Genomic DNA, 23,320 nt, shown 5'->3' on the forward strand with positions numbered 1-23,320 from the left:
GAAGAGAAAATTATTAAAATGTGTAAACGCAGCACTCATTCTGCTGTTAGGAAGACATAATACATTAATATACAGATATGCCCTGACGTACGCTTCGTCTATCTGCTAAAATATATTCTTTGATACTAATATAGATCGCATTTCTGTTTATTTTCACTGAGCTAAGTAGACACAGTCGCCCGTTTTGTTGGTCAGTGGTGGGGGTGGACGACGAGGCGGCACCATTACCACCGAACTACATTTCCCGTTCTGCCACAGGGTGGTTAGTAGCTACTGCGCGTGCGTCGTTGGCGCATTCATTTGCGATATCCTTCCGCGCATGTGTGAGGGCGCGCGGTGACGTGCGGGTCCGCGCGGTGAGTAGATGCGGCGGATCCGTTCCCGGGAGCCGCGGAGTTTATAAATGGCGCCGAAGCAAGACCCAAGGCCTAAGTTCCAAGACGGTAAGCATTAGCCATTGTACGTGGCCTGCGGCATTAGATAATAGTCTTTATTTAGCCCCTTTTGACATAAGTGAACGCAGTGAAGGCGGCATGGCGCTGCGCACACATAATGCACGTACTTATTGACAGGCGGAATGATATCTCGGCTGCGGATTTGTTCAGCTGCAGCTGGCAATGCAGACTCGCCCGAAGAACGCTTTTAATTGAACTAAAGGGGTGTTGTGTATGATAGTGGCCCGGCCTCGGCGCCGGTGTGATTAGCTGTATGGGGGAAGCTGGGAAATGTAGTTCTATGGGGGGGAAGTGGAAGTGTAGCGTCGCTGTTCCGTGTAGATTCTCGCCTTTTCCATGTGGGGGGAGGGGGCGTGGCTTTGTCTGCAGGCGCAGCAAGCGGGAAATCTTTGTTGCGCTCTCCGGCTCGTTGCGGCAGTAGCTCAGATGGGCAATCAGGTTGGTTACCCCTCCTTTGTTTTGTATTGAGCCACCGTAGCCCAGGTGCTGTTGGGAGAGTCTCCTTGAGAATGTGTCGCTGTAGGAAGTAGCTGTGCTGGGAGGATGATACTTGGCAACAGTCCTGTGACATTCACACATATTCGGTGTTTAACTTGACCTCTTTCACCTGGGGATGGAAATACTTTATATTGACCTTAACTAGGACTCTGTTCAATTGCAAAATGTGGCCTTCCAGATCCTCTCTCTCTCTCTCTCCAAGACCAGGACCCGAACTAAAGTGTGATGTTTGCTGCCTCTGACACTTCCATTACCCCCAACCAGCAAGGGCCATGGAGTTACAGGGCTGTGGTCTCTACTTCTGTATCTCTGTCACTGAGCTTCACACAGACTTCCCCTTAAATGCTCCACAGAACAACATTTCAGGAATCTGATTTCTTGATTTGTCATTAGGATAGTCCTCTTAATGCAGAATTCAACCCGTGGGGGAAAAACCTGCAAACCCACCCCAGGTAGACCCCCCCCAGAAATACTCCATACTTATCCCTCGCCACAGATTCATCCAGCGGAGTTCCACGCATCCATCTTCCGCGTCCTCTGTAAGCTGACATCAGTATTTCTGCGCATGCACAGTTGGAGCGGTTTGCCGGCATGCGACAACTGCGCATGCGACGAGTTACACGGAAATTGCCAATCTCTCGGTCAGTTTACAGAGGACGCGGAAGATGGATGCTTGCAACCCCAGCTGGAAGAATCTGCGGCGAGGGTAAAGGTCCCCATAGACGCAAAGGTTTTTCTTTGCCTAACGACCGATTTTAGTGAAGTCCGACCAATCCGTCAAATTGTCGTGAAGTTAGTGGGATTCGATCGATCGTACGTCTTACGATTTTTCGTCCGACATCGGTCAGAAAATTGATCGGCCAGGTTAAAAAATTTGTATCGGTCTCAGTGCAATCTATCTATGTTTGCAGGGCCAAGCAGGCAGCTACCCTTCAGTTTTCCTGGCAATATTGCCTGAAATGGTCTCTTAAGTTGATGGACACATCGTACATTTAAGCGATCGTTTTGTGATAATCCTGGTCTCACGATAATGAAAAGATCTTTTAAAGATCTTTACATCTAGGGCCATCTTAAAGATGGCCATACACGGTCAGATTAAAGCTGCCGATATTGGTCCTTTAGACCAATTCGGCAGCCCATGTATGGGGGCTTCTGACAGGTCTTCTTGATCGATATCTGGCCATATCGATTGGGAAGGTTTAATTTTTTATAGGCAATCGACCCATGGAGCACATTGCTCCTCGCTGTAATCCGCTAGTTTGGATCCAATATAGCCCTGCCTTTGGTGGGCATACCGGGGAAAGATCCGCTAGTTTGGCGATGTCGCCAAATGAGCAGATCTCATAGTGCATGGTCAGCTTAAAGGAGAATTCAACCTGTGGAGAAAAAACCCGTACCCCCCCCCCACCCCAGGTAGACCCCCTCCCTCCAGGTTAACTACCCCCCGGGGAAATCCCATACTATGAGGTAACCTTCCCTTTCTAATTGTCCCTTTGCCATGAATCTGCCATACAGCATCTTTGTTCTCTTCATTTTCTCCTTTATGGATCTCTCCTCATCTTTGAATTTAAGCTAAAGGCTGTCATTCAGGAATGTAGGATTTAGGAGTGTCAGGAAATTGTATCCTTTTAACAGTAGCAATAATGTCAATTTGCTCTCCTAGTTACATTTTAAAGAGTATCTGAAAGGAGAGAGAAAATCTTTTTGCACTTGGGGCTACCAAATGTTAGGCGCTCCGAAGTGATTGTATTGACTTACCTGAAACCCCGGGCCGGTGCTCCTATCAGCAGAAAACTGCACCGGCCCAGGGTTATACCAGTGAGCACCACAGAGCGATCCTCTTCCTGCTTCTAATTTCTTCAAATTTCCCGGGGCAGATACAAGCGCAGTAGAACAAAGTAGGTGACTTTTTAAGTTAAAGTTCGGCTTTCACATGCAGAAAGAGGAAGGTGGAAGAGGATCGATCCGTGGTTCCCACTGGAATAACCCCCGGGCAGGTGCAGTTTTCTGCTAATAGGAACACCGGCAGGGGTTTCTGGTAAGTAAATACATTCACTTGGGGGACCCCCCTAGTGCAAGAACACTTTCCTTCTCCTTCAAGGCCATTTAGGCTGAGAAATAGGGCCAAGCAGGCAGCTTGGGGGGGGGGGGTTGCTGACCTAGATATTCTTGGAACATTATTTTTTTTAAATGTATCTGTAATGTTATGAAGATTGGTTGGATGGCCATAGAGGGGATGGAGTCTTGAACCGTTTGCTTGATTTGGCTAAAGGTGGCCGTAGACTCAACGATAACTGTCTTCTGTGAGTATATAGCAGGAGATGAGCCACTCTTTATCGGCAGAAGACTTGGATGTCGGTTGGCTTGTTGATCAGGCTGGCTGGAAAATTTTGATTGGCGCCTTTGAAGGCACCTGAACATCGGCCACTGTTTTAGTGCTGCAATCATCAGATACAGGTAGAATTAATAATATTGTTTCTACCTGTATATCTGACAATTCAGCTCTACACGTGTGTTGAAACACACAATCTTTCTTGGAAAGATCTTTTCCAGGAAAGATTGTAATTGTTACATCTATGGCCACTTCTAGACCAGTAGTCCCCAACCTTTTTTAATCATGAGCCACATTCAAATGTAAAAAGAGTTGTTGAGCAACACAAGTATGAAAAGTCCCTGGGGGTGCAAAGTAAGGGCTTTGGATTGCTATTTGGTAACCCCTTTGTGTACTGGCAGCCTACAGAAGGCTCTACTTGGCAGTATACATAGTTTTTATGCAATTAAAACTTGCTTACCAGCCTGGAATTCAAAAATAAGCACCTGCTTTGAGGCCATTGGGAGCAACATCCAAGGGGTTGATAAGCAACATGTTGCTCGCGAGCCGCTGCTTAGCTGGCCATAGACGCAAAGATCTGATTGTTCAAATCCTCTAACGATAGGACTTCCCCCATCTCCCGACCTGCCACTAACCTTTCAGATCAAATAAAGTAGTAAAAGAACAGATCAACTGATGTTCTGCCCCTGACAGCAATCGTTCAAAAGTTATGTCTGACAAAAGCTAGTGACCGTCTCCCACTGAAAATCATCCGATCGGCAATACACGCAGAGATATCGGCAGCCGACAGAAATCTTTTAACCTGTCCGATCGACCAAACGACCGATCTCCATGGGACGAAAAATGTTGTGACTCTCCACACACGGTCTGAAAATCGTATGAATCGATTATTCGTAAGATCTGATCTTTTCGTCTATGGCCAGCTTTACTGTAATCTAGAACAGGGGCCCCCAACCTTTTTTTTTACCCACATTCAAATGTAAAAAATTTGGAGGGCAACATAAGCATACCAGAAGTTCTTGGGGTGCCAAATATGAGCTGCTATTGGTAGACCCTATGTTTACTTGCAGCCTACAGGAGGCTCTGATTGGCAGTACACCTGGCTTTTATGCAACTACAGCTTGCCTTAAAGCCAGGAATTCAAAAATAAGCACCTGCTTTGAGGCCACTGGGAGCAACATCCAAGTTGTCTGAGACCAACCTGTTGCAAACGAGCCACTGGTTGGGGACCCCTGATCTAGAGCAAGGGTCCCCAACCTTTTTACCCGTGAGCCGCATTCAAATGTAAAAAGTCGGGGAGCAACACAAGCATGAATAAAAGTCCCTGGGGATACCAAATAACGGTTGTGGTTGGCTATTTGACCAAAAGGTCATGTGCTTGGACTTACTAGCATCAATGTGTGTAACTATGTAGAAAGTTTGTCAGCTGTATTCACCGTACTACCATAAATGGTTTGTGTGTGGGTGAGTTTCAGGTTTTGGGAAATTTAGCAAATATCTGTTATCTAGGCATTTAAGGCAGTGGTTTGTGAAGTCAGTGGGCGTATGTGCCCGAGCTGAGTTTGTTTTTTGGCATTGTTTTTTTTTGTTTTTTTTTTAATAAAGGCCATGGTGTTATTTGACAGCCCCTCTTACTTGGACATGTTTACATGATTTGGTTGGATGTTTTTTTTGTGACCTATATGACCAGTTTATGTATCTTATTCTACCAACTTTAATTCCTTTCATTTCTAATGTAACGTTTGATTTCTTTTCCAGTTGAACTTGTTATTAAAATAGACCGCTGGGGAATGAGTGTGGCAGCAAAATTAATTTTTCCAGTGTTGTTGTAGGGATTATTGAACCCTTAAAGGTGGGAATTCATTAGGGACCACTAAGGTGCCAAGTCCTGAAAATAGTGCTTGGAATTTTTCTATTCAGGCTTTCAATTAGTCTTCAGGATACATTAAAAGCATTGCCTGGTGCATTGGAAGCAATTTGCACCCTAGTAACCAGATACTTGATGAAACTGAAGACCTAAGCAAAAAAAGATACAGGATTGTCCCATAATGGTTATCAACACCCCTGAAACACTGAATCCAGAAATCATTTATTACAGTACTTAACCAGCGCAGATTTCTTCACCATATACACTGACCCTGAGCATGCAACCGCCATCTTTTTTTTATTTGTCACAAGTAATAAGGGCTTGGGGATTCAAATATGTGCGTGCGTCATCACGGAGATCTGGATCGTCATTCACGAGAAGTAAAGTGCACAATTTTTAATAATGTTGCCAATAATATGGATAGTCGTGTGTATAGCATACAAGGAGGAGGTTAACAAGCAGTGTGATGGAAGTACTTCTATGCTAACTGGCCAGTATTTTAAACTGCATTCATTGAGTTTCGCCGTCCTTTAAGAAAAATCACAATCTTCGTTGTGTTATACCTGTTGCAGGGCTGTCCCTTGCTTCTGTAAAGTCGTATCTAACAGAATGTCTTCACCTTTTATGATTCAGTCTTAAGCTTGACTGGTGTATTTAAAGGGGAACTATAGAAAAAATTAAAATGTAATATTAGCTTCTGCATACTGACATCATAATCTTTCTAAATACAATCAATTTAAAATTCTATACAGTTTCTGAAATAATCAAGTTTATATTCACTATTACAGCATCTGTTTCTCTTCATTCAGGAGTTGGGTGTCCGATGAATGATCTTATAGGGGGGCTCCTTTTGCCTAGAAGATGTATTCGTGCTCACTCTATTAAAATCACCATAAATCCTGTCTCTCTACCCTGTCTCTCTACATGCAGGATTTGTGCAAAATATACAAGCTCTAAAACATCTGCTAGGAAAGGAGCCCCCCCCCTTTAAGACACATTGGATCTAAATGTCAATGAATATCTGACACCCAACTGCTGCATGAAGACAGAATGAAGAGAAACAGATGCTGAGAGAGGAATAGTGAATATAAACTAGATTATTTCAGAAACAATGCAGAATTTTTAATTGATTGTATTTAGAATTACATTTATAATTTCAGTATGAGGAAGCTCATATAAAATTTTTATTTTTACGATAGCTCCCCTTTAATGTACCCAGTCTGTCTTTCCTTGACTGATGCTCTGAACAATAAGAAAAATAGGCTGCTGGGCTGTGTATGGCCCCTAATCCATCTGTTCAACCCATGGGGCCCATCTTTTGCATGTCTACAAGCATTGGACAGTATATGACCGCTTTTAGAAAGAGATTTCTAGTGAATGTGCATTTGCATAATCCTGTGATCACAGGCTGCAGTTAAATTTTACTGGTATTTTATGCAAATACTTGTTTCCTTTCCTGGCCATTCTTGGAGTATTTAGTTAATATTATATAATATTATTATCATATTATAATATAATATTTAGTTAACCTTGGTACAAGACAGTGGTTGTCTGGTTCACATTTTGAACATTAAAGGAGAATTAAACCCCCCTCAATAATAAAAACCCCTACCCACTACCCTACATAGTCCCCCCCCCACATAGGTGGGTATCCCTTAACGTGTCTCTAATTAATTTAGGGATGCACCGAATCCACTATTTTGGATTCGGCTGAACCCCCGAATCCTTCACAAAAGATTTGGCAGAATACCGAACCAAATCCTAATTTGCATATGCAAATTAGGGGTGGGAAGGGGAAAAAATTTTCACTTCCTTGTTTTGTGACACAGTCACACGATTTTCCTCCCCACCCCTAATTTGCATATGCAAATTAGGATTCGGTTCGGGCAGGAAGAAGGATTCCGCCGAATCCTGCTGAAAAAGGCTGAATCCCGAACCGAATCCTGGATTCAGTGCATCCCTAAATTCATTACTCGCGTATAGATGCAGAGTAAGCACAGTGGAGCTCATGGGTGCCATCCTCCGACTCTTAAGTCTTTTTCGGATCTTCTTCCTTCCATGTGGCAATATCCGGCACTTATGGTGAACATGCAGTTGCTAGGGATTGGGAGACTGAACCACCTGCACATGCGCCAATATGGCGTTCACTTTCCAAAGAATACAGAAGAGCCAGAAAAGGGCGCCCATGAGCTCCGCTGCACTTGCAACCATTCTTGAGTAATGAATTAGGGTAGGGGGGCTATGTAGGGTAGTAGGTAGGGGTTTTTATTATTGGGGGGTTAGTTCTCCTTTAAAGGGGTCCGAACTGAAAGATTGTGAAAACTTCTGCTCTGTTTACGTTGATTACATTGAGCTGCAAACATGGTGGTTCTTCGGTGTGATATATACTCAGAGGAAAAACACTTCTGGTTTGTTGCATTCCGGATCAATATCAAACGGTCACAGAGCAGTACCCAATGACCCAACATAAGTGTAACAGGCAGAAATGCAAAAGGAGCAGGGAGTTGGGGTGGAATATTTTCTCTTCCTACCTTTGTTTTGAACAGTTATAGAAATTGTATTGTCTATTATGTAATGAATTGGACTGTATTCCAGTGGTATAGGTTTAACATTTGGCAGGTTTTACAATAATCTTTCATATGTGGAGAAACTGGAATATTTGTATAATTGGTGTATACTCCTGTTTATTTTTCCTGTGAGTGGTTATAGAATAAACAACCATTTTGATCACGTAAAATGGGTTTAAGCTTGAAAACACTGGTAGTAGTTACTGACACATTTTAAGGTAAACGGTCACTCCCTAACGAATATTCTGACTTGCCAGAACTAAAAGCAGATCAAGCATTTTGCATGAGGCCAGGGCTGCACTTCATGAAAGGGTATCATGGCCCTGTTCTGAGGAAGGTCTCTACATAGAAACGTTGCCAAAGTACATTAGCAGGAGCCAACCTGTTACCCTACATGCAGTTGTTTTGGGGCCCCAGGGCAAATTGCTTGGTCTGCCTCTGAGTGAAGCAAAGCATTTATTTGCTTCTTTCTGTTCAGGGATGATTGTATTCCTAGAGGCTTCATCAGAAGAGACAAGCAGGTAGCGCTATGAATTAAACTGTATGACTTATTTCCTACTTCTCAACTCCTGCAGTTTCTCTGTGAGACTCAATATTGCTGATTTCTTTTGTTTCCTCGCAGGTTAGGCTCTTCCCCCTGCTTTTGATGGACATTTACGTCATTGCAAGGTTTTTTTAGTAAGGAGACTCCAGAGTTTGCACTGCTTGGGTTGAGAAGTATGTGGATTTATTTATTAAGCTCGTTTTTAGTTGATGTAAGATGGGGCAATATGGGAGGGGTTGGGGTTTAGAATGCCAGTCAGCTACAGTTATATATTTTAAACTATATAGACTAACAAACTGCCTGTAATTGTACATATGCGACCATTATTATATAGTGAATAAAGTACCCCCTCTTGTAAAATATAAGGATATTATAAGTTACCGAGGAGTTTCATGACCATATAAAAACACGAGGCCGAAGGCCGAGTGTTTTTATACAGGTCATGGAACTCCGAGGTAACTTCTAATATCCTCATATTTTACAACTGGGGGTACTTTATTTATTATAATACACAAGTTACGGTGAGTCATGTGACATATGACATCAGAACTCGTTTATAACTGATGACATCAGAACTCACCGTTTATAAGGATATAATTTACAGGATATTCATGGCATTTGTGTATTATAAACATATTACCCTTTTCTGATATCCCAGCATCTTGGCTTCTCAGCTGAGTTTAGTCTGCTTCCCTTAAGTTTTATTTTTATGTACCCCTTTTGCCTTATAAGTAGTGATGAGCGAATTTTTTCGCCGCAAAAATGAGAGCCATAGACTCCAATGGGTCGAATCCGCAAAAAATTTTTTATTACATCCTTAGATTTCAATGCATTTTGGTGAATTTTTGACAAAGGAAAACGACTGATTTGCTCATCACTACTTATAAGTACAATTTAGTTTTTTTTTTCATATACTTGATACAATTATTGTCTCTTTCCCCTTCTGTGTTTATTTTTCTTTTCTAAAATAGTTTTTTCCTATGATGTAATTCTCCCATTTGTGTTCTATCCCTCGTTATGGCTGGAGGAAAGCTCTGCCAATAAGCAGTCAGTAGAGATTTATACAGGTATGGGATCGGTTATCTGGAAACCCATTATCCAGAATGCTCTAATTACGGAATGGCTTTCTCCCATAGACTCCATTATAATCAAACAATACAAATTTTTTTGAAATGGTTTCCTTTTTCCGTGTAATAATAAAACATTACCTTGTACTTAATCCAAACTAAGATATAATTAATCCTTATTAGAAGCAAAACCAGCCTATTGGGCTTATTTAATGTTCCCATTACTTTTTAGTAGATTTAAGACCTGAAGATCCAAGTTACGGAAAGCCCCAGGCCCCCCGAGCATTCTGGATAACCGATCCCATACCTGTACTGGGATACTTTGCACTCTGTATTAGATTCCATAGTTTTCTTGCACATGGCACTTAGAAAAAGCGGAGATCCGTGCGCGGCACTTTTCTGTGGTTTGCACTTTCTCAACACCACTTGATACACAGCTGCTTTAAATGCTCTGTTCAAAGGGGAAAGTAATGTGAATCTAAGCATTCCAGTTGACCTTTACTGTAAGGACTTATCACATTTGGCTTCAAATTCCGACTCCCCTGCAATGTGCCCTCTAAGGTGGCCACTCGTGCGCAAGCAAATTTTGAGGTCAGTGCACACAACAATTTAGTGTGTACAGATATTTGTGTGAAAACACAATTTTGTATGAATTCTGACCTGAGCACACAAATTTAAAATATGAGTTCAAAAGAACTTTTTTTTGTGCACATAGCACAAGAAAGATTTAGAGGGAACAATGCTCCCCTGGACCTGAAATCTACTGTATATGTACAGTGTATGTACAGATGTAATTTGTCAATGACTCATTGTAAATTGCAGGCTGTGCAAGGGAGCCAGCGGCAGTCAGCTTACTGCATTGTAGGAGAGGAGCCAATCACCAGCTAGCAGGACCTGATAGGGAACTGAAACCAGTCTTTGCTTGTGTGACTGCAGGGCTGTCATTGGCTGTTCCCCTCCTACTGTGCTTCTGGTAGGGACCATTAGGACACGCCCACCCCTCATTTGAAATGGGGACCAGTGAACATCTATAGGAAGCTCCAATAAAGGGGCTATTTTTAAAGATATACATTTTTAGCACCATGTAAAAGCAACACCACTACATTACTTGTAATTGCCTATAAAATTGTTTTTTTTCATTTATCCTATGTCTCCTTTAAGTCAGAGCTCCATGACCTGTATAAACCCACTTTGACTTTGGCCTCATGCCTTTATATGGCCTCAATTAATTTGAATACATTTTTTACAGTAGAGTACATTTTCCAATCAAATTGTGTCTCTTGAGCACAGGTTCTGTTTGTGGTACTGTTACCAGTTAAAGTAGAATCAGGATTGCATATCTAACCTATTTAAGTTATTTTTTTTTATTAATCATTCTGTGCTAACCATTCATGTATTTAGAAGGCAATATACATTTTAAATACTTTTTCCCCCCCCCCACATAAGAGCAATACAAACGTATACCTTGCTTGGGAGCCCCTTTATTTAGCTTTTAGCTGTAGAAAGAAAGTAGGCAGTTTGCCAGTAGAGGTCACTGCATCATCAGTGGGTGTGGAGAGGCTACCTTGTTAGAGAAACAATGCCTGCTTCTGCTCTTATATAGGAACACCCATTATCCGATAAATAAGTCTATGAAAAGTATAATACATGCCATTGCTAAGTTTAAAGGAACCGTAACAAAAAATAAAAGTAAGTAATGAAAATATAATGTAGTGTTGTGCTTCACTGGTAAAAGTGGTGTGTTTGCTTCAGAAAAACATCTATAGTTTATATAAACAAGCTTCTATGCAGCCATTCAAAGCTGAAAAACAAAAGGCTCAGGATACTCGGCAGATAACAGATAAGCTCTTTACCATACATTGGATTCTTCAGAAATTATTGGTTATCTACTATGTGTCCTATGCTTGAATGGCTACATGGCAGCTTGCTTATATAAATTATAGTTGATTTCTGAAGCTCACATCTCAAGCCCAATTTTGCCAGTGCAGGGCAACACTACTTTATATTGTCTTTCCTTTAAAGGACATGTAAAGCCTACATTTTCCTACCATGTATATTGGTTGGGCATATCTTCCCACCCAAGCCACATAATTTGTACTGCATATGCCCCTCCATTTTCCAGCACCAACACCTTTTCCTAAAACAAATAACAGCTTTCACCCGGCCGCTATCCTCTGTAACATTGAGACGTGTCTGCTGTAAAGTTCATGCAATGCATAATGCAGGTTTACGCAGGCACAGCATACTTTGATAAACAATTCTCCTGGGGTTGAGCACTGTGATGGTTAAGCTGAGCTCAGGAGAGAAGGTTCGGAGAAAAAAATAGGATCAGACAGCTAGTTTCTATGGGAACCAGCAATGCTATCTTTTCATTGGCTGTTAGAATGGAGGGTGTGTTTAGTAATCTGAGTTGAGAAGAACTGAGCATGCTCATAAGTCAACAGCCAAAGTAAACTCCTGAGGGAGGGGGCTGAGTGTATTAGATGAGGAGAAGGATTTCTAAGTGATTAAGGGGGATGCAGCAGCCTTACTGTTAACCTTTAACAACAAGAGTGGCAGGTATGTAAAGATTTCAAAGAGGCTTTTCAATGATTAAGTTTTTGTGGAGAGGGTTTACATGTCCTTTAAAAGACAAATTATTTTTGGTGTTACTATTCCTTTAAGGATATGGTCATGCTGGGCTGTTTCTCAATGTCTAAACACAGGCTAATACATTGGCAGACTCTGCAGAGAAGATCAGCTCTTTTTTGGCCTGTGTAAAAATGTAGACCAACAAACAGCCTTGTATGACCGTAGTCTTAAAGGGATCTCGTTCACCTTTATTACAGTTTCAAAAAAAAAAAAAATCTACTCATTGACAAGATCTTTGCAGTTATAATTAGTAAAAAAATTGATTTCAAAATATTTACCTGCAAAGGTAGTGCTGCAGAGATCATTAGGTCTTTCCCCTCTACCCAAGCCAGTGGGATAGGCAACACCCGGGCTGACTAAGGTCCTGTCTACATCATTCTGATGTTCCTAGCAGCCTCGCAGCAGCCTCGAGGAAGTGCAGGTGTTGATGTTTTAGGAAAATTAGGTTAATTGTTCTCTACACTATAAACAAAGTGTATTTTTAAATTAATTTGTTTTAAAGGACAATTAAAGAGATACTGTCACGGGAGAAATTTATTTTCCAAAACACATTCTTTAATAGTGCTGCTCCAGCAGAATTCTGCACTGAAATACATTTCTCAAAAAATCTGACACGGGGCCAGACATATTGTCCGCTTCCCGGCTGCCCCCAGTCATGTGACTTGTGCTCTGATAAACTTCAGTCACTCTTTACTGCTGAACTGCAAGTTGGAGTGATAACTAAGAGCTGCAATCACACCTGTACTCACCAGGGATCCCTTGCACCTAGTATGCAGTATAGTACTAAACTAATACTAAGTTGAGGTGGGCACTAGGTAAATACAAGTAAGATATGTACTAAAACCATGAAGTTCTGAACAGCTTATCTGTGTTCTTGTAGGCCCTGCATGGTATCCACCTGATCAACTACAAATGACAAGAAAATGTGTTTGGATATGTTTTTGTTTCTTCTGAGCATTATAGCTATAAGCATACACAACAAACAAAAAATGCTGCTGATTAAGCAATATCACACATGGTGCTGTTGTCTAAATCGTGGGAGGCAAGCGCTTGATGCATGGCTTTGTTATGAGGTAGATACAATTACATTAGTTGGCCTTTAAAATCTTTAGAGTGCAGTTTGAGTGTGGCTTTCCCCTCGTGTCTTGCAAAATAGCACATGTACTTTTCTTGGCATTCACATTTATTTGTCTTTTCTCATAGGTGAGCGTGTCTTGTGTTTTCATGGTCCTCTGCTTTATGAAGCTAAGGTATGTGTGTGCTGTGTTTTAACTGACTGAATTTTTTTTTTTATGTTTAACTTTTATGAATGTTTAGGGAGGTAAATAGAAAATTAATGATACATGGGGGCTATTTTGAGCACTTAATGCCTGAACACACTGTGCCAATTTGTCATTCCAGCTGAATAAAAGGCAGAGGTTACATCGCTGATAACAGGCTCCGTAAAATACTATTGAATTCTAAGGGTAAGGTCACACTGGGAGATTTAGTCGCCCGGCGACTAATCAACTCTTCTTTGGGGCGACTAATCTCCCCAAACTGCTTCCGCCTGCTAGAATGAGAAATCACCTACGGCATGGCACTCACGGCTGTTCGTTTTCCGAAGTAGCCGCACAAAGAATCTTCGGGCGACTTCGGAAAACGAAGTGCTGTGAGTGCCATGCCGTAGGTGATTTCTCATTCTAGCAGGCGGAAGCAGTTCGGGGTGATTAGTCGCCCCAAAGAAGATGCGATTAGTCTCCTGAATCTCCCAGTGTGACCTTACCCTAAAGAGCTTATTCATTATTTGACCTCTGCCAATTAGCCTTATTTCAATTTGAATCGTTACCCCCATAGCTACACAGCAGCTTTATTTTTCTATGCATTTTAGTAATTTTAACGTTTTTGAAGCAAAACCACAACTTTTACAGATAAAAAGGAAACAGTACACATTACTTTGATACACTTTAATTTTTTATGTTACTGCTTAAGAGCGGGGTAAGTTCATTTCAATATAAGGGTTGTGATCTTGTACTGCAGTGTTCTGACACAAAAACTGTACATTGTTACCATTTTCACCAGCCTTCTTGATGAAATATTTAAAGCCTGTACTTGATCAATTAGTCTAACATACACCAATTATTAGGACTATAATTCTGCTATACTCAATCCCTTTGACAAGAAGTGGGTGGTCTGAGGCAAGTGGGCTCAGTAGAGAAGTCACAGCAGGTTCAGGAATGGCTGCTCAAGTTTGCTGCTGAGTTCAAAGGCTTGGCATCTACATTGCATTGGCTGGATTCTGGAGCCTGTGCACGAATATCCATCCACAGGGTTTAAAGGAGAACTAAACCCTAAAAAATAATATGGTTAGAAATGCCATATTTTATATGCTGAACTCATTGCACCAGCCTAAAGTTTCAGCTTGTCAATAGCAGCAATGATCCAGGACTTCAAACTTGTCACAAGGGGTCACCATCTTGGAAAGTGTCTGTGACACTCACATGCTCAGTGGGCTCTGAGCAGCTGTTGGGAAGCTAAGCTTAGGGGTCGTCACAAATTATCAAGCAGAAAATGAGGTTGGCCTGTAATATAAGATGATGTTACAGGGCTGATTATTAAAGTCTGGTGCTAGTTGTACTGGTTTCTGTGCTGCCATTTAGTAATTATCTGTATTAATTACTTATCAGCCTTATATTGTGACATTTCTATTCTATATGTACTGTATATTGTGAGTGGGTCCCTAAGCTCAGTAAGTGACAGCAGCACAGACCATGGGAAGTGATTCAGCATAAAATAAGATGGTGAGCTACTGGGGCAACTTTGGAGACACAGATCTTCCCTGCTAAAGGGCTGTGGTTGTCTAGGGCTGGTACAGAAGCTCAAAACATAATGTACAACATTTCTAGCTACTTCTTTAGCTAAGCTTTAGTTCTCCTTTAAGAAGTATGTACTGGGGTTCCTATTTTAAAACATGGAAAGCAGGTTATAGAAATGTCTAGATACTTAAATGGGAAGACTGTATCTGTTGATTTACTATGATTGGATGAGGTTTTCAGCCTAAAGGCACATAAACAAAGCAAAATACCCATCAGACCACCCAAAAATAACAGAGCAGAATACTTATGTAATCTAATTTAAATTAATATCGATATACTAGATAATACTATGCAACAGTTTATTAGCGAATATTAACAAAGCAAAACATTTGATAAGGATTATTTGTTTAAATAACAAATTACTGTCCTGAGGAGCCCATTATATGTTATTCACAGGCAAAGTTTGTACAGTGTGTTTGCATTTCCTCACCCCATTTGTAAAATTAAGAGTTAGGGCAGAGGTTCCCAAAGGTTGGGGCATCCCCCCCCCGGGAGGATTTGAAGCCGTGGTTTATCCTGAAGGCATGCCCATTTGCTCTTCTAGATACATTTGAAAGAACTGACCAAATGTTGGACCACCACATGGGGCTTTATCCAACCACTAAACGTAGCCATACACGGAGAGATCCGCTCGTTTGGCAATGTCGGCAAACGAGTGGATCTCCCCCCGATATGCCCACCTTGAGGCAATATCGGGCTGATCCGATCGTATCCTAACGATGCCTAACGGGCGGTCGGATTGTAGTACCGCATCAACGAACAGATGCGGCCGCGATCCGACGGGATTTTTTGTCCCATCTGATTGAGATATCTCGATCGGGGAAGCCCGTCGGGGGGCCCCATACACGGGCCAATAAGCTGCTGACTCGGTCTGTCGGCAGCTTTTATCGGCCCATGTATGGCCACCTTAAGTTAGGGGTATGGTATAAACTAGAGTGCACATACTATACTCCTTTTTTTTTTTTTTTTTTTTCCAAAGAGATTTTCTGTTTTACTCAAATGTTGAATTTTTGGGTACTAGATTAAACTGGTCTCTTTTTTTTCTTCTGTATTAGTGTGTGAAAGTTTCTATTAAGGACAAGCAAGTGAAGTACTTCATTCATTACAGTGGATGGAATAAGAAGTAAGTTGTATAGAAATACAAATCAAAACAATTCTTGTATAATTATGGCTTTTATATAGCTAGAATAATCCCTGATGGATATGTATAAGTCTCTCTGTTATAAAACTAATATAATTTTTAGATTTGGTTGATGGAAATGGACATTTTAAGCTTTGCATGAAAGTGGATATGGTTTGCAGATGAAAAGTCAATAAACTGGTATAATTAGCCTTCTTGTCTTATTCTGGTCTCAGCAACCCTTGCTTCCATCCAAAGCAGTATATGGTTTGCAGATGTTTCTTTTCTCAAGGAGTAGAGAGTGGTGTATTTGTGTTTTAATGTCAATAAATGATCAGTAATTTTTGTTAATTTTGTTGTAGCTGGGATGAGTGGGTACCAGAAAGCAGAGTACTCAAATACGTGGACACCAACCTACAGAAGCAGAAAGAACTTCAGAAGGCCAATCAGTAAGTGGGGACAACATTCGGAACTGGATTTTTCCTGATAAGGGATCATTCCATAATTTGAATAAATATACCTTAAGTTTGCTAAAAGTCATTTAATCATGGATTGTTTTGCCACCAATATGGATTAATGCAGCTTAGTTAGAATGAAGTGCAAGAACATAGTTTAAAACATTAATTGTTTGTTTAATGCGAGATTGTCTTCCTGAGATTTCTGGATACCGGATTTGTATAGCCACACAAACATAATGTTATGATACTATACTACCTGTCTAGTATATTAGTTTTGATATATACATAGCATTAGAATATGTGTTTAAAGGAACAGTTCAGTGTAAACTGGGTAAATAGGCTGTGAAAAATAATAAAAAAATTGTTTCTAACAGTTAGCCAAAAATGTAATGTATAAAGGCTGGAGTGGTCTGGATGTAGAGCAGAACGGTACTTCCTGCTTTTCAGATCGCTAACTCAGATCCTCCGCATTCAGCTAACTGTTGTGACCCATGTGGCCCCCCTCAAGTCACTGATTGTTTACTGCCTGGTAACCAATCAGTGGAAACCAAGAGAACTGCAAAGGCAGGAAGTAGTGTTCTGTTATGTTAGACATCCAGCCTTTATAGATTAGATTTTTGGCTTAGTAACTAAAGTCGAAACATATTTTATTTTGCACAGCCTATCTATTTACCCAGTTTTTAATTTTTTACTGAACTGTTCCTTTAGGTGATTATTTCCCCTGCTTTGCCATTACAGTAAGATAAAAAGATGTTATAAAGGCACAAGATCACAACTGGGGATACATTATTTCTTGTATATTTTTACGGACATGGTAGAATATAAAAAACATAATGACTTTTTAAATTTGTTTTGCGAGTCTTCACTTATCAATGTGACCATACACAATCTATGCCCAATATATTGGTCTGATATAGCTTGACCTGTATATTAAATTATTTGTAGTTATTTTTTGGTGCTAATGAAAGAAATTAAGATTTTGAATTGTACTTTTTCTTCCCCACCCACCCAGGGATCATTATGTAGAGGGAAAGATGAGAGCAGCACCGCCAGGAAAGAAGACTGCTGCCCTTCAACAGAAGAATGTAGAAGTGTAAGCAGTGCTGTTTTCTTGATGTAATCTTTATGAAGTGTCTACCTTTATTGGTACTTATCACCTGTATGGACTTACTCATTTTGTAACCCATACATTTGCTTTAATAGAATTGCTACAGTTTTTTGAAGTATCAAGATACTTGTTTAAGCTGCATTGCTTTCTGATAATTTTCTTTAAATCATTTTATGTTGACACTTAACTGTACAGTACGTCATACTGTTTTAAAAGTCAAGACAAGGCTATACATTTTACATTATGGGAATTGTTACATTAATAAAATTGCATTCAAGTGCATAATGGGTGTGATTGGCTACCTGCATTGTATTTTTTCACTTTGAATTGGCAGGAAAAGGACAACGTTGCATGAACTATGAAATTAATGTTTTGGATATTAACATTGATATTTTGTTGAGTATAAGTAAGGTGAAAATGCAGTAAATCAGTGGAGTTTGCTTTTGTGTAGTAGATGTAAGCTCTTTAGTAGTGAATCCTGTTAGTCTTTTTTTTTTTTTTGTCTGTCCTTGACACGATTTATTGAACTTTATCATTGTGAAGAGCTGAATTAAGTTGAAGTTTAGTAACATTAAAATTTCATCTAAATGCAACGTCTATAAATTGGCACTTGTTTTCTGGTTAAGGCGAGAAGTGAAGTTGTTCTGTATGACTTTTTTTTATTTTGTAAATATTCTGTTCTTGTAGATACAAAGCATTAGGCAGACAGGTTTCAATTCTCCTTATGTTTTTTTTTTTTTATCCTTCAGTAAAACAAAGAAGAATAAGCAGAAAGGTGAGTGACTCCTCCAATCAACCTACTCTTCCCAAAAGAATGTTATTTGCATGAGTTAATCTGTATGTGTTCTGAGCACACGTTTTCGGTTATTTTTCTGCAGGCCCTGGGGAGGGCAGTAGTACCAGCGAGATTCCTCAGCCACCACGGAAAAAACGGGCAAGGACTGACCCTACTGTGGAAAGTGTAAGTATATAGTTCACTAATGCCATGTGCCAACCATACATTTCAACAACTATACTTTCAATACATACACTCTAAATGTGGAGTATATGCCTTCTGCAAGTGAGTACTGCACAATAGGTCCACCAGAATATAGCAAATAATATAGAACCTACATGCAACCTCACATCAGCCTCTCTCTTCTGATGAGGCCTCCTCTCCATGTCAGCATGGAGCGACTGATGTGAGGTATGCAGAGGCAGAATACTGCCTTGTGGTATATTATGACGCATTGTTTTTATATTGTGAATCACAATATAAAAGTGATTTACTCTGCATGTTCTATATTGATTATTTTCAATAACTATCCCCTTGACAGCATGTTCTGAAGGTGCAGGTTCAGGCAGAATGGAAGGTGTGGGGTGGATGTGGGTCCTTATCAGGGGGGGTTTACTGATGTCACTGGCTCAGTGATTTTATAGCACTACTTCTGTGGGCTAAAGAAAATAGACTTCTGTAATTTTGCTTCGTTAAATTGGGTATTCTGAGACCAGTATAAGTATGGGCATAAAAAAACGAGGTAACTATTTCTGAAGATATTTTATACCCCCCCCCCCAGGAGGAGACTTTTATGAACAGAGTTGAAGTGAAGGTAAAGATTCCAGAAGAACTAAAACCTTGGCTTGTGGATGACTGGGATTTAATCACACGACAAAAACAGGTATGACGTCTGGAATTTAATTTGCACAACTTGAGCAGCATACACATGCAGAACAAAGTGTGGTATCACTAACTTGATGTACAGTTTGTATATGTATTAGAAAGGGCCTGTGAAATATCTCATTTCTGGGAGATTTTTTTAAGTATACCTTCAAAAAATGTATACTTAAAACAGGTATACTGTCCTTGTTTTCCTGCTTTATAATGATATTTTATAGTTAAAAAAAATCACGTGCTTTATTTGTTCATTTCATCGTCCAGTAGATTTATAGCAAACCTATTGATTTTTCAAGAGAATAGAGAAATAAGAGCAAGACAGGGTAATACAGCATAGTATAGTGTGTGAAACAGGGCAATTGCAAATACCTCACTAATGTAAATGTCAGTAACTCTCTGGAATTTGTAAGTTACGCTTATTCTGCTTAGGGAAAGGCTGAAGTGAGAGCTGCCTGGGGTGCAATTCTCATGGGGAGAATGAGGGTGTTGGCAAAGGAGCATCTGGCAAGGGCTTTGTGCAACAGAAGCGAGAGAACATAGTGGCAGATGATAGTGGGCTGGGGCTCAGGGCCAAGTAGTGTATTGCCTTGGATGAAAATCCTGTTTGGCCTGGCTCTGATTCCTGCAAAAGCAGTTTGCACCCATATAGTTGCCGAGTCCTGACATTATTAGATGAGGTGGGGGCAGAGAGTGTTACTTAAAACAATTCAGGGGTGGAGTTGGGCCATTTTTAAGGAGAAATACATGAAATCATTTTGGTTACCACTGTTATATGTCAATGTAAAGCTTCCTATGAGACTCCCGTGTAATCTCTCTACACAGCTGTTTAATCTTCCGGCAAAGAAGAGTGTGGAAACTGTTTTGGAGGAGTATGCAACATATAAAAAATCTAGGGGAAATACGGACAACAAGTAAGCCCTGTATTTACGTAGTTTACATTTTTTACAGGATCAGTATAAAGGAGTTTTTGATTTAACATCTTGTGTTTGCCCCATTAGGGAATATGCTGTCAATGAAGTTGTGGCAGGGATCAAGGAATACTTTAATGTAATGCTTGGTACACAACTTCTGTACAAATTTGAACGTCCCCAATATGCAGACATTCTAGCAGACCACCCAGATTCCCCCATGTCTCAAGTGTATGGAGCGCCACACCTTCTGCGGCTCTTTGGTAAGGTGCTTTATTGTGGATCTTAGAAATTGAAACTCCTGTACTTTCAACAGGTCCAGTGTATAATTCAGATTTGTCTGAAACGCTAGTAATTTGTCCTTGCCTTGTGTTTGCTCTGCCAGCTCCATTGTCTTACTGGATAAGTCTATGATTCGGTGTGTGCTTTATTTTCAATTAATTATAAATTGACAAGAATACATGGTGCCTGGTACATTTTATGTGCAGCCTGTGTAAAACAAATCAAAAGAAAACATTTGTAAGTGTTCTGATTTTAAACATTTTTCTTTTTAAGTCCGAATTGGATCCATGTTGTCTTACACTCCCCTTGATGAAAAGAGTCTGGCACTGCTGCTGAACTATCTACATGATTTCTTAAAGTGAGTAGCCCTTCTGACAAGTTATGCCATGAAATATTTGTATTCATTTCATTTATAGCCTAAAGAAGTTTGATTTGGCACGCTAGATATCCTGACTTTTATCAGCTTCCTCTCATGTGACATGGCAACATAATAGTTGACTTAAAGGTATACTGTCATGGGAATTTTTTTTTTCCAAAATGCTTCAGCACAATTCTGCACTGAATCTGTTTCTCAAAAAAATGAAAATCAGACATAGGGCAAGACATATTGTCAGTTTCCCAGCTGCCCCCATTCATGTGACCTGTGCTCTTATAAACATTAGTCACTCTTTACTGCTGTATCGCAAGCCCATCAGCCTAACAGTGGGAAGGTAACCAGATAGCAGCTCCCTGAAACAAGATAACAGTTCCCTGGTAGATATAACAGCACTCAATAGTAAAATCCAGGTCCCACTGTGACACATTCAGTTGCATAGGAGAAACAGCCTGCCAAAAAGCAGTTCCATCCTAAAGTGCTGGCTCTTTCTGAAAGCAAATGACCTGAGATGGCTGCCTACACACACCAATATTACAACTAAAAAAATTACACTTGCTGATTCAGGAATGAAATTTTACATAGTAGAGTAGATTATTTGCAGAGTAAACAGTGTAATTTAGAAATAAAAACTACATCTTAAAAATCATGACCGAATCCCTTTAAAAATGACAAGCATCAAGCCTGTCATTTGCTTAACTTTATTCAGAAACTCTATGCAATTGGGGTGATGCATGAGCAGCCTCAATAAAATATTTACTAATTAACTATAAACCCCTTTAAAGAATGATATTGAAAATCTGTTGTGTTTTAAGTAGTCTGTGTATGTGCTCACTTTGTTGTTGGATGTTTTTATTTCCTCTTCAGGTATTTAGTGAAAAATTCTTCCACGCTCTTTAGTGCCAGTGACTATGAAGTGGCCCCCCCAGAATACCACAGGAAAGCAGTATAGTTTGATTACAGAACACCACAGAGCGCTGGGCTTTTGAGCATTGTACTGGCTGCTCTTATGACTTTTAAACCTCCCCAATTAAAAAAGAAAACTTGGGACAGGTTTCATTGTACACATTGCAGCTTTCCTCCGCCATGCTGGTTATGGGGAAAAGGCTGAGAGAGAAGACTCTTGTAAACATAAAGAGACTGACCACTGCCTTCAGTCACTGATTCGCAACCTCATTGGGGGTAACTTTAAAAAGTATCAGAACACCGCTATGGCATCTAATATATCAACTGTTCATGACCAAAGATATTTCACTTGGAAGCCTCAACCTGTGGACCTCCTGAGCATCTAAAATATGTTTGGTCTGTTGGTCACATACTCAAATCCTGGACCTCTCTGACCTCCTGTTTTCTAGTTATCACGGTTGATTTCATAAATGAAAGCTGGATCTCTACTCTTCTTACTGGGATATGGAAGCAGCTGATTTTTTTTTTTTATGGATTTCTGAACATAAAGTTCGACACTGCATCTCCTATATGACTGGCCTGGTGCAAAAACAGTGTTGTCCCTGTGCACTGACCTTTGATATTCTTCAGAAAGGGACCATTTTGGGCATTCTGTGAACCAACAAGAGACCAGAAATGTCCGCTTCAGTTTCATCCCTGCTAAGCAGCACATTTCAAACAAACTAATGGACAGAGTAAATAGCATGGAACTGTTTGAGTTGCTGTAATGATTCCCGGGTGGAGTTTCTGTACAATGCAACCGTGTCCCAGCTTGTTCTCAACTTGTAGGATCATTGTTCAAGATGTGTATTGCTTGAGTCATATCTTGCTTTCTCTGCAACGTTTCACACCTACATATAGGGTGTTGTCATTCCATTTCTTTAACTCACTCTGGAGGTAATATCTTTGCTCGTAATAGTTCCACTGCCATTTTATTTGATGTGCTGTATATTGAGCCCTCATGTTGAAAAGAGGGAGGTTGCACGGTTATGTTATGTCATAAAAGATAATTTGCAAATGTAGTTTTGCAATCTTGAGACAGGCATTTCTTCCCTATCTGTTTAATTGTAATATAGGCGAGTTTGACATGATGGCAAATTTCTTGAATGTCAGTGTTTGGGTAACAATATTTACACGTTTCATTTGAATCTAAAAGATTGGATCTCCTGTGATTTTCACATATGGTCAGAGCACTTTTTATAGCAGTGTCGTGTATATCTGTAAGCAGAAGGCATTTTTTTTATGCATGGCGTTTATTAATTCCATGTGTACGAAAGTGGTTCTATAAAATAAAGGTGCTGTGTTTCACCATGATGCATTTCATTCACTCTGGACTTTGATATTTGTTGTGCATTTCCCATTTAAATTAAATGCTCTGTTTTTTTTTTTTTTACGTTCACATAATGCATTGCTTATCCACTATAGCACAGTTTTAGATTCTATATGTGGTCACTGGAGCCCTACTACCATCCTGAAAGCTACATGTGAACAGTTCTGGTCTTAAGAAAATACAAGTGTTTTCTCTCATAAGTATCATTCAATAATGTAGTATTGTAGTTATAATAATTATAGTATCATTCAATAATGTAGTAAATGTGATTTTGACAGATCAGAGCTGTTTCACTTGCGATATCTTTGAATGGTGAGACCATATAC

The 23,320-nt window shown here is 40.2% G+C and overlaps 1 protein-coding gene across 4 annotated transcripts; it reads left to right on the forward strand.

Moving 5' to 3' along the window:
• The first annotated feature begins 290 nt into the window (after positions 1–290).
• morf4l1.S (mortality factor 4 like 1 S homeolog) lies at positions 291–22,991 on the forward strand. 4 transcript variants are annotated; one of them, XM_018254331.2, is made up of 13 exons: positions 291–443; positions 8,342–8,436; positions 13,165–13,211; positions 15,872–15,939; positions 16,299–16,385; positions 17,407–17,487; positions 18,252–18,277; positions 18,381–18,463; positions 19,059–19,160; positions 19,979–20,067; positions 20,155–20,327; positions 20,620–20,704; positions 21,587–22,991. In XM_018254331.2, exons 6-13 carry the CDS (start codon positions 17,429–17,431, stop codon positions 21,669–21,671), a joined length of 702 nt encoding a protein of 233 aa, XP_018109820.1. In that variant the 5' UTR covers positions 291–443; positions 8,342–8,436; positions 13,165–13,211; positions 15,872–15,939; positions 16,299–16,385; positions 17,407–17,428; the 3' UTR covers positions 21,672–22,991.
• The last annotated feature ends 329 nt before the right edge of the window (positions 22,992–23,320 follow it).

The sequence above is a fragment of the Xenopus laevis genome, chromosome 3S (assembly GCF_017654675.1).
Source record: "Xenopus laevis strain J_2021 chromosome 3S, Xenopus_laevis_v10.1, whole genome shotgun sequence".
In the NCBI taxonomy this organism is placed as follows: Eukaryota; Metazoa; Chordata; class Amphibia; order Anura; family Pipidae; genus Xenopus; species Xenopus laevis.

Excerpts from the sequence above, each read along its gene's own strand:
- morf4l1.S (XM_018254331.2), top strand. The coding sequence starts at position 17,429 with ATGAGAGCAGCACCGCCAGGAAAGAAGACTGCTGCCCTTCAACAGAAG. Across the intron at positions 18,464-19,058 it reads CTGACCCTACTGTGGAAAGT|GAGGAGACTTTTATGAACAG; the intron begins GTAAGTATATAG and ends CCCCCCCCCCAG. Across the intron at positions 20,705-21,586 it reads TATCTACATGATTTCTTAAA|GTATTTAGTGAAAAATTCTT; the intron begins GTGAGTAGCCCT and ends TTTCCTCTTCAG.